General features: G+C 43.4%; 1 protein-coding gene across 1 annotated transcript; it reads left to right on the forward strand.

The window, feature by feature from the left end:
- The first annotated feature begins 6,762 nt into the window (after positions 1-6,762).
- On the forward strand, positions 6,763-10,227 carry LOC127784226 (probable L-type lectin-domain containing receptor kinase S.7). Its single transcript, XM_052311414.1, has 2 exons — positions 6,763-8,721; positions 9,420-10,227. Exon 1 carries the CDS (start codon positions 6,763-6,765, stop codon positions 8,719-8,721), a length of 1,959 nt encoding a protein of 652 aa, XP_052167374.1. The 3' UTR covers positions 9,420-10,227.
- The last annotated feature ends 1,462 nt before the right edge of the window (positions 10,228-11,689 follow it).

An 11,689-nucleotide genomic window follows, 5' to 3' on the forward strand; every position in this document is an offset into this window, starting at 1 on the left:
CTTCCTCTCCGCTCGCGTGCTTCGCGACTTCGTCGACGCTCGCAACCGCGAGTAGTTCCTGCCGAGCAACCGGTCTTTCCGCCACCTCGGTACGTGTTCGACATGTTGCGCATATTTAATCTGTTCATGTTTTACTGCTTAGTTTACATGTGTAGGTCTAATGATGCGTTCAATCTAGTTTACATCTGCAATGTCATGATTTATTTATGGAATAAATTAAATCATTATGTGCTTATAATTTCAACATTCTTCGCAGCAAGATTGGTCAAAATTGTCGCTTCCACTTGGTTTCCCAGCAATGGATTTGTACCACGATGCGGTGCGTGGTGTGGTGACAACGGTCGGAGTTCGACCGGTTGGTGGAGTTATGTCGTTGCCACTGCAAGCACCACCACTACCTCGTTTCGGGGCACCTCCACGGTACGGCAAGATTTGGTCTGGCGGCCATCCATGCCCCCCTCCCCTCACCGCCGCCTGGCCCTCGTGTCGGCTTGCCTCATCCACGTCCAGTCAACCTCCCTACTCCGGCATTGAGGCGGCAGAGGCCATGGAAGGCTAGACACCTACCGAGCCACTGGATCTCCTCTCACACGAAGCTTCTGGCAGCGGTTTCTCCAAAGCTTGGTCTCTAGGTGACGAAGAATTCCTCCACATGAGCAATTTCGGTAAAGTTTCTGATTCGTTCAGTGTTACATCTGAAGTCTAGTTCCTTTTAGTGATGTTTTCCACCTGTTGATCTCCTACCAATATTCATGCAATTCAGTACTTATTTTTCCTAGGGAAATTTACCAAATTTTGGTATGAGATGTGCTCTTTTCCATTGAATAGTTTCAGTCAATATATTTGTTTCATGGCATGGCAGCAGGTTCATTCGGATTAAATCATAAATAGATAATGTTTAGGCCTTAAAATGAATGATAGTGAAAAAAATGGTGATCTTGACAGTCATTTCAGGATGAGCACTACAATATTAATATGTATTTGCTTCTATGGTCTTGGCAGTGCTTCTATGGTGAAGAAATGATTTTTTTTCTCCTTTACAAAAAAATGTCCAAAATTCATGACTGTAACCTGGATCTGTTCTCCCAGTTTGCACTTTGTGATAGAAGGGATCAAACAAGAACACATTGAGCTCTTAATAGTCCTATATGGTTGCAATGTTTACCTTCTTGTTCTGACATGAAGATTTTACAAGTTACATGTAGCTTTGATGGTACCGCATGCTTTATTTCCATATCTGGGACATGAAGATTTTGCTATGCTCTGCAATTTCGCTACTGACATGAAGATTTTGCTATGCTTTGATTCCCATGATTTACTGAAAGAATAACATCCTGGTTTTGCTATGCTCCGATTTTTTTGCTTAAGGCTTTCTGTAGTAATGCAGTTTAGTAGGTTTGATATGCTCTGAACTTTTGCTATGATCTGAAAGTCTGAAATATGCTCTGTCAAATATTTTTTCTATGTCAAATATACTTTGAAAGTCCGAAATATGCTCTGAAAGTCTGAAATATTTTTGCTATGTCAAATATAATCTGAAAGTCTATAATATGGCCTGTCAAATATTTTTTCCTCTTCACAGCATCTTTCAAATATGTTCTGAATTTTTGCAATAAGATAATGCTGTTAGATAATTTGACAGATAATGCAATAAGATGCAGTTCACAGACTATTGTTGAAGATAAAATAACCACCTGCTTTTGACAATCAGACATTCAGAGTTTCATGAAAGCTGCAACTATAGAAAGCTAAATTGAACAGTATAAGTTCAGTAGCATTATAATAAGTTATAGAGTTCTTTAGCTGTAAGTAGAACAGCTGCTTAATTGAAGTGATCATCTGCATTTAGTATGTCTCACTGTTTAGATTAGCAGATGAACAACTACATGCTTGTGCTAAATATTTAAAATAGTGTCTGAAAGATGCAATTTGAGTATTTATGTGACTAATCACTCACTGTCACTGACAATTATTCTTCTTAGTTCCTTTCTCTGATGTCCTACACACTATGTGCTCTGAATTTTTGATATGCTCTAAAAGTCTGAAACTGAAAGTATGAAAGTCTGTTTTTTTCCTCAAGTACATGCTAACAAGGTTAATTTTTTATCCATGGACAGATAGTGGGGAGCGAGAGCAATATTACACAAACCTTTTTTTTTGCGGGGATCAATATTACACAAACTTGATGAATGATGATAGCAACCGTTTTGGCTCGAGTGAGATGGGAAGCCAATACGGCGATGAACATGAACCCGTTGTGAATGAAAATGCTGCTATGAGACCAAACCAAAAAAGATCCAAAAAATTTAGTTTGGAGGAAGACGACGTTTTGGTGTCGGCATGGATAAATGTTTCTTTTGATGCTGTACATGGCATGGATCAATCTCATGGTACATATTGGGGCAGCATTCATGACTATTTTCATGAGAACAAGGAATTCGATTCAGATCGCTCCCAAGGTTCACTTGTACATCGTTGGTCCGCTATACAAGAGCATGTCAATAAGTATACTGGTTACTTAAAGTCAGATTCAGAATCGAAACCAAGTATGTCCCAAGTATTACCATGTCCTCGGGATTGACATCACTCTGATTTCGATTCTAAATCTGACTTAAGTAACCAGTATACTTATTGACATGCTCTTGTATAGCGGACCAACGATGTACAAGTGAACCTTGGGAGCGATCTGAAACGAATTCCTTGTTCTCATGAAAATTAGTCATGAATGCGGCCCCAATGTGTTCCATGAGATTGATCCATCCCTTTACCGCATCAAAAGAAACATTTATCCATGCCGACACCAAAAGGTTGTCTTCCTCCAAAATGAATTTTTCGGATCTTTTTTGGTTTGGTCTCACAGCAGCATTTTCATTCACAACAAGTTCATGTTCAACATCGTATTGGCTTCCCATCTCACTTGACCCAAAATGGTTGCCATCATCATTCATCAACTTTGTGTAATATCGCTCTCGTTACCCACTATCTGTCCATGGATCAAAATCATAAACTTGTTAGCATGTACTTGAGGAAACAAAACAGACTTTCATACTTTCGATTTCGGACATTCAGAGCATAGCAAAAATTCAGAGCACATAGTGTCTCAAAAATTCAGAGCACATACTGTCTAGGATGGCATCAGAGAAGGGAACTAAGAAGAATAATTGCCAGTGACAGTGAGTGATTAGTCACATAAATATTCAAATTGCATCTTTCAGACACTATTTTAAATATTTAGCACAAGCATGTAGTTATTCATCTGCTAATCTAAAAAGTGAGACATACTAAATACAGATGATCAATTCAATTAAGCAGCTGTTCTACTTACAGCTAAAGAACACTCTATAACTTATTATAATGCTATTGAACTTATACTGTTCTACTTAGCTTTGTATATTTACAGCTTTCATGAAACTCTGAATGTCTGATTGGCGAAAGCAGGTTGTTATTTTATCTTTAACAAAAGTCTGTGAACTGCATCTTATTGCATTATCTGTCAAATTATCTAACAGCATTATCTTATTGCAAAAATTCAGAGCATATTTGAAAGATGCTGTGAAGAGGGAAAAATATTTGACATAGCAAAAATATTTTAGACTTTCAGAGTATATTTGACATAGCAAAAATATTTGACAGCATATTTCAGACTTTCAGAGCATAGCAAAAATTCGAAGCATATCCAACCTACTAAACAGCATTACTACAGAAAGCCTTAAGCAAAAAAAAATCAGAGTATAGCAAAACCAGGATGTAATTCTGTCAGTAAATCATGGGAATCAGAGCATACTACAGAAAGCCCTAAGCAAAAAAAAAGTCAGAGCATAGCAAAACAAGGATGTAATTCTGTCAGTAAATCATGGGAATCAGAGCATAGCAAAATCTTCATGTCAGTAGCAAAATTGCAGAGCATAGCAAAATCTTCATGTCCCAGATATGGAAATAAAGCATACAGTACCATCAAAGCTATATGTAACTTGTAAAATCTTCATGTCAGAAGAAGAAGGTAAATATTGCAACCATATAGGGCTATTAAGAGCTCAATGTGTTTTTGTTTGATCCCTTCTATCACAAAGTGCAAACTAGGAGAACAGATCCAGGTTAGAGTCATGAATTTTGGACATTGTTTTGTAAAGAGAAAAAAAAAATCATTTCTTCACCATAGAAGCACTGCCAAGACCATAGAAGCAAATACATATTAATCTTGTAGTGCTCATCCTGAAATGACTGTCAAGATCACCATTTTTTCACTATCATTCATTTTAAGGCCTAAACATTATCCATTTATGCTTTAATCCGAATGAACCTGCTGCCATGCCATGAAACAAATATATTGACTGAAACTATTCAATGGAAAAGAGCACATCTCATATCAAAATTTGGTAAATTGCACTAGGAAAAATCAGTACTGAATTGTATGAATATTGATAGAAAATCAAAAGGTGGAAAACATCACCAAAAGAAACTTTGACTTCAGATGTAACACTGAACGAATCATAAACTTTACCGAAATTGCTCATGTGGAGGAATTCTTTGTCACCTAGAGACCAAGCTCTGGAGAAACTGCTGCCAGAAGCTTCGTGTGAGAGGATCCAGTGGCTCAGTAGGTTTCTCGCCTTCCATGCCTCTACCGCCTCAACGCCAGAGTAGGGAGGTTGACTGGATAGGTATGAGGCAAGCCAACATGAGGGCCAGGCGGCGGTCGGGGGCGCAGCCGCGCAGATGGCTGCCGGGCCAAATCTCGCTGTACCGTGGAGGTGCCCCGAATTGAGGCAGTGGTGGTGCTTGTAGCGGCAACGACACACCTCCACCAACCGGTCGAACTCTGGTCGTCATCACCACACCACGCACCGCGCCGTGGTACAAATCCATTGTTGGGGAACCAAGCGGAAGCAACGGCCAATACCAACCTTGCCGCGAAGAAAAGGGTGCCACCGAGGAAGATGTCGTCCCGCGCCGCTGCCGAGGAAGATGGCATTGCTGCCGAGGAACAAGCTCTTGAAGAGGAGCGCAGGAACATTTTCGCCGTGCACGCGTGAGAAAGCATGGACCAACGATTTGGAACAAAAAGTCGCTCCCTATAAGCGGAGTTAGGGAACCTGAACTATCGGGAGATTGGTTAGAGATTCTATTGGATACGATTTTTGACCCAAATTTTCTAAATCTGATGAGAGGGAATAGAATAAGTAAACTGTTGGTGATGTTCTAAGTATATTCTTTTAACCACTCCATGCACCCCGTGTGTTCATACATTTTTTTTTTTTTGGCAATGGATACGGCGTTCACACAATTACTTCCTATTATTAATCCTACAAAAAAAACAAACGCATATATGTCACTCAAACATGTGTAGATAGGTTTCACTTTGAGAACCCTAATCAACTAACTTTCCAAGCGTTAATACTCCCTGGTGTGCCATTGACATGGTTTTGGCTTCCCATCTCGAACATTTTTCAAAATTAGAGGCCAAAATGGACAAAGTTTAAAATTACCTTTAATTTTACCCATATATATGTCCTTGACTTCATGTGTCTCTTGTATTTTTTTTAAAAAAAATAGAAGAAGAAGAGATGGTCCTCAAGTGAAAAGGCCTTGTTTAGTTTCCAATTTTTTTTTCGAAAAACGTCACATCGAATCTTTCGGCACATGTATAGAGCATTAAATATAGATAAAATTAAAAACTAATTGCACAGTTTGCATGGAAATTGCGAGACGAATCTTTTGAGCCTAATTAGGTTATAATTAGCTATAAGTGTTGTAGTAACCCATATATGCAAATGGTGGATTAATTAGGCTTAATAAATTCGTTTCACGGTTCCTAGGCGAGTTATGAAATTAGTTTTTTCATTCGTGTCCGAAAACTAGGGATGAAAATGGTCGGAAACGATCGGAAAACAGCCTCAACCATTTCCGTAACCATATTTTTCTCGGAAACGATCTCGGAAACGAAAACAATATCAGAAATATCGGAAAACCGGAAATGGAACAATATGGACGGAAACATGTCGGTACAGATCGGAAGCCAGTAACAAATACGGAAATATTAAACTTATAAAAATATATATTTAACTTTACATAATTATGTTATATGTATACATAAATTCAATCTTATACTATATAAATTATAAATTAACTTCATTTTAGCCATGTACAAAATTTAGAGATTTGATTGAAGAGTCAGTCAATCTGTAAGTTGTGGGTCAAGTATAGACATGCCCTATAAATATCAACATATTTAGAATACGGTAATTACCACATTATAAGAAACGGTAATTTCCACAAGAATACGGTAAATACGGAAACGATCGATATAACAGCAAAACCATTTCCGCTTTCATTTTCATATTTTTTACCATTTCTATTTTTGTTTCGGTCGATTACCATTTCCATATGGCTCGGCCGATAGAAAGTCGAAAACGAACGCCGGTCGTCCGGTAATTACCTTTACCGTTTTCACCTCTACCGAAAACCCCTTTCGACATCCGGTCAAACGTCTGACGTGATACCTAAAAATTTTCTTTTCGCGAACTAAACAAGAAAAAAAAATGTCCGAATGTCTTGTTTCGATTATTTACTTTTTAACCGAATGTCGAAATTCCAATACAGCTGTAATTTCAACCAAAAAAAACTGACCCATCTGCCAGTCTGTTCACACCGATGTTCACTTCATCTTCCACTGACACACCGACCCCACCCCACCCGGACCCCACGCTGACGTCGTCAACTCTTTCTCTTACCTCGCCACCACCCTCTCTCTCGAGCTCTCCAATGGCGCCTCCACCTCCACGAACACCTCTCCTCGTCGCCGCCGTCCTCCTCCTCCTCCTCCCGCAGGCGACGCCGATCGCCACGGCGAGCCCGGTGGCCTTCTCTTTCCCGTCCTTCTCCCTCCGCAACCTCACCCTCCTCGGCGGGGCCTCCCTCCGCGCCACCTCCGTCTCCCTCCCGCCGCCCTCCTCCCGGGCCCTCTTCCCGCTCCCTCTCCCCTTCCCCCGCAACGCCTCCTTCTCCACCTCCTTCGTCTTCGCCTCCCCCGCCGCCGCGCGCCCCGCCTCGAGCCTCTCCTTCCTCCTCCTCCCCGACCTGCTCGCCGAGGGCCTCGCCGCCAAGAACCGCTCGCTCCCGCTCGAGCTCACCTTCGACGCGTCCAGGAACCTCGTCTCGGCCTCCTCCGCCGGCGTTGACGTCGACGGGAACTCCACCGCCGCGGTGGACCTGCGGAACGGCAACGAGGTCGGTTCTTGGGTCGTCTACGACGCGTCCCTGGCGCGCCTGGAGGTGTTCGTCAGCCACGCGAGTCTGCGGCCGCCCACGCCCGCGTTGGCCGCCGACGCCGACAGCATCGCCGCCCGCTTCGCCGAGTTCATGTTCGTCGGCTTTGAGGTCACGTCTTCGTCAGGAAACGGGAGCAGCGATGGCGGCTTCCTCATCCAGAGCTGGACCTTCCAGACGTCCGGGATGCCGGCCGTCGACCCGGCGTCTCGGTCATCGCACAACGTGTCCGACAGCGTCGACAGCGCTCCGGCGTTGGACGGCCTCGCCGGCCACAAGGATGGGCGTCGCAGATGGTTGGCACTGGGGCTTGGCATCCCCTTGCCCATTGTGTTTCTTGGTGCAGTCACGGTGTTTGTGGTAATGTCGCTGAAGAAGTGGGGGTCAGGGTTTAAGAAGGGTTTGGGTGCAAAGGCCGCAGTGGGTAAGCCAAGGCAGTATACCTATCAACATCTCTTCTCAGCGACAAAGGGGTTTGATCCTTCTCTGGTGGTTGGCAGTGGTGGTTTCGGTACTGTGTACAAGGCAGTCTGCCCGTGTTCCGGGGTCACATATGCGGTCAAGCGGTCGAAGCAATCCAGGGACAGCTACAATGAGTTCAATGCTGAGCTTACCATAATTGCTGACCTGAAGCACCCCAATCTGGTTCAGCTCCAAGGGTGGTGTGCTGAGAAGGACGAACTGCTGCTTGTGTATGAGTTCATGTCAAATGGTAGCCTGGATATGGCTCTCCATCCTTGTTCTGAGGCTGAATGTCATGTCCCTCTCAGCTGGGCTCAGCGGTATAATGTGGCTGTCGGCATTGCCTGCGCGGTTGCATACCTACATGAAGAACATGACAAGCAGGTGATCCACAGGGACATCAAGTGCAGCAACATACTTCTTGACTCACATTTCAACCCAAGGTTGGGGGATTTCGGGCTTGCAAGGTTGAAAGATCCTAACACAAGCCCTCGGTCGACCTTGGCAGCAGGGACTGTCGGTTACCTTGCACCTGAGTACCTCCAGATGGGGAAAGCCACAGAAAAGAGTGATGTCTACAGCTATGGGGTTGTACTGCTAGAGATCTGCACAGGGAGACGGCCAATTGAGAGTGCAGCACCTGACAGTATGAACATGGTGAATGTTGTTGATTGGGTTTGGAATTTGCACTCGAAAGGCAAGGTTTTGGATGCTGTGGATCCAACGCTGAATGGGGAATATGATGCAGGGCAAATGATGAGGTTTCTCCTTGTCGGTTTGAGCTGTGTGAACCCATTTTCAGAAGAGAGGCCTGTCATGAGGACCGTTCTGGATATGCTGGAGGGCAATAGTGGGCTGCTGTCTGTTCCAAGAAAGAAGCCACTGCTGGTATTTGTTCCAAATGCCCCTATTGATCTTGAGGGAATAGTCTCGGAGTGCAACCAGAGTACAGTTTCAAGTGGTCTCTATGAATTAAAAATTGATCTAAACTAGGTAAGATGCTTTCTGTATCATTACAGTAGTTCAAAACGAAATGACTTGGCAATCCTTTTTCTTGGCATGAAAATTTTTGCTATAGTTGGCCTTAGCAACGAGAAAAGTGTTCTATTTATAACTAGTTCATGTAATGTATCCTCCTTGAGTAACTACAATTGATGGAATTTTTTCTCTTTTTTATGTGACTTTATATATAATTACTCCTACAATATGAGCAGGACCACACGAAGTACCTTCGTTGTGGATATTTTAGCTTATGAATTACCATGTAGCGAGTCTCTCTGAAGCAACAGAATACAGATAAGTTTTTTCCAGGTTCTCACACAGGTGTCATTTGGTAACCTGAAGTGCATTTAGTGCTTGAAACTTTGTGTTAGTAAAACATTATATGGTGCAATGCGTGACGAGTTGAGCAAATGCTTTTTCTATTTGCATACTAGCCAAATAGCCATGCACTGCAAATCACAACTAAATATTATTCCATAAATAACATTTGTAAAAGTTGGTTGCATAAATATAAGCTTATCACCACCACCACCATTAGGTTCTATATATTTTAAAACTAATGGACATGTCTTGATTAGCTATATTGTATTGAGTATCCCAAGATTTTCCATATCAGTTTCATCAGACAGTAAATGATCTAGAGAACATAACCGCAACGCTCTGTTTCGATTGATTTGATCTGTCTACAGGTAGCTGCTGAGAAGACTACTCATGGTGACAATCTGAAGTTTTGTCTATAGTTTGTGGAGTTTGTAGAAGCTGACACTGTCAATATGCAAAACATACCCTGAAAGCAAATATGGTTAAAAAGACGATGAGTTTCTGGCAAGTGTTGTAGAGGCTAACACTCCGAAGGTCATGCCTGAATTCAATCAATGGAGACTATTTTGAGTATTATCGTACGTTTCGTAACACTGAGCAGAATTTTCACCATCATGCTTTTAAGACTGGTCACCGACATATGAGTTTCTCCATGAGAAGTCAAGAAGAGTTGGTAACTTGGTATATGGTATTATTATCTGGGAATTCACACGATTGATGAGATAGAATTTACCATGTTGGCAGATGTTATGTATTCCCTGCATAATTGTCTAGATATGCTATGTTTCATTGTCTGTTTAGTACAATATCAACGAATAGTCCCATCTGAAAAATCCTCCCAGAGAACAGAATGATTAGAGATTCCTTTGCTAGCTTAGAAAATTGGCACATGTCATTAGTATGAAAGAACTTACGATTGCTAAAAATTTATGGCAACTTAGCATAAAATTGTCATTTTAGTCAACCTTGGACTGATAGAACAGAGACTGTCATGTATAGCTTTGGAGCACTATGATTTGAGTAGAAATGAGTGGCTGTCGTCAGTCATTTGTGTTGTTTATTGGCTATACATGTACCTGAGCGATGCGGTTGGTGTTATGATCTGGACTATCTATGTGAACTAGAATGAGTGGATGTAGTCGGTCATTTGTGTTGTTTATGGCTGAAAGTGTACCTGAATTCGTGTTATAATAATAATAATAATAATAATAATAATCAGATGATAATTTTTATTTAATTCTATTATTGGTCATTACCAGTATATGAGAATACAGATCAGAAAGCAGTAAGGAAGAACAAATTGATTTGAGAAGAAACTGTATCCGTGAAATCTGAACATCAGCTATCAACACAAAAGGGCACCACTCATAAATGAAACCACGCCTTTGGGCGAAAGCCTAGCCCACTGGTTCACTAGACCGGCAGCGGCCACGCCTTTGAGCGTGGTAACCTTCCTGGGGGCGCTGTGGAGGTGCCCCTCTTCCCCTTGGCAAGAATCTCTGGGTGAAAACTTTGTCCAGTTCTTTGGATGGGCAGCGACGGCGTCCTAGGACGTCGCAACCTTCATGAAGGTGTCGTCTTTAGAGTTTCTGCCCTATGGTTTTGTTGTAAGCCTAGAGGCAGCCGTTTCGGTGCTTGGGTCCCTTCTCTGTAGCTTGTGTTCGTGCGGTTGGCATGTGGTTTCGGGGCGTGAGCTTTTGGTATACATCCTTCCCCGACAGCCAGCTGTTGATGAAAAACTCTTTTGTAACTTTTTTTCCTCTATCTTAATGACATTTGGATGACCCCCTTCGGTCATCCCAACAAATTAAAAAGTGAAACCATATGCGGCAAGCATGCAGTTAAAACTAGCATGTCTTGATTACATTCAATCAACATGGCTTGGCTAGCCAGAAGGGCTACACGCAAGCGGACAGCGGCGGAACTGGATGTTGACTAATAGCATGCAAGTAAAGAAGGCGAGGAGGATGTAAGCGGCGTGGTGGTGGGGTGCTTGGTGGCAATGATGCATGTGCCTATTTCTTTGATGTGGAGCGGCATCCCGACGGTGGCTTCGTACCTGACTCCGAGGAAGAGGCAAGTGGCAGCGTCCCCGACTCCGAGCTGCCCATAGATGACAGCTTTGTCCCAGACTTTAATGACTAGGCAAGTGGTGGTGTCCCTAACTCCAAGCTGCCCTCTGATGGCGACTACGTCCCTGACTCCAAGGACGAGGCAAGCGGTGGCATCCCCAACTCCAAGCTACCCCCCAGCGGCGGCTTCGTCCCTGACTTCAAGGATGAGGCAAGTGGTGGCGTCCCCGACCCAAGGTCCCTCCTCCCCCATCCCCCCTTCCCCCACAACTTCATCCCAAACTCTGAGGATCAGGATGGCGTCTCCAACTCCAAGCTGCCGCCCTCCCCCCTACCCCCCCTACTCCCTACCCCCGTGGCTTCGTCCTAGATTCCCAACACGAGACAAGTGGGCGGGCATCCCCGACTTCAACCTGGCCCCCTCCCCGATGGTGGCTTCATCCCTGATTCCGAGGACATGGCCAGCGTCTTGGAGCAGCAGGCGGACGATGACCTCTTCGCCGAATTGGACGATCAATCGAACGAAAGGCCTCTGCGACAACTTGGAGGATCAGCACATGGATGGC

The sequence above is a fragment of the Oryza glaberrima genome, chromosome 9, assembly GCF_000147395.1.
Source record: "Oryza glaberrima chromosome 9, OglaRS2, whole genome shotgun sequence".
Lineage (NCBI taxonomy): Eukaryota > Viridiplantae > Streptophyta > Magnoliopsida > Poales > Poaceae > Oryza > Oryza glaberrima.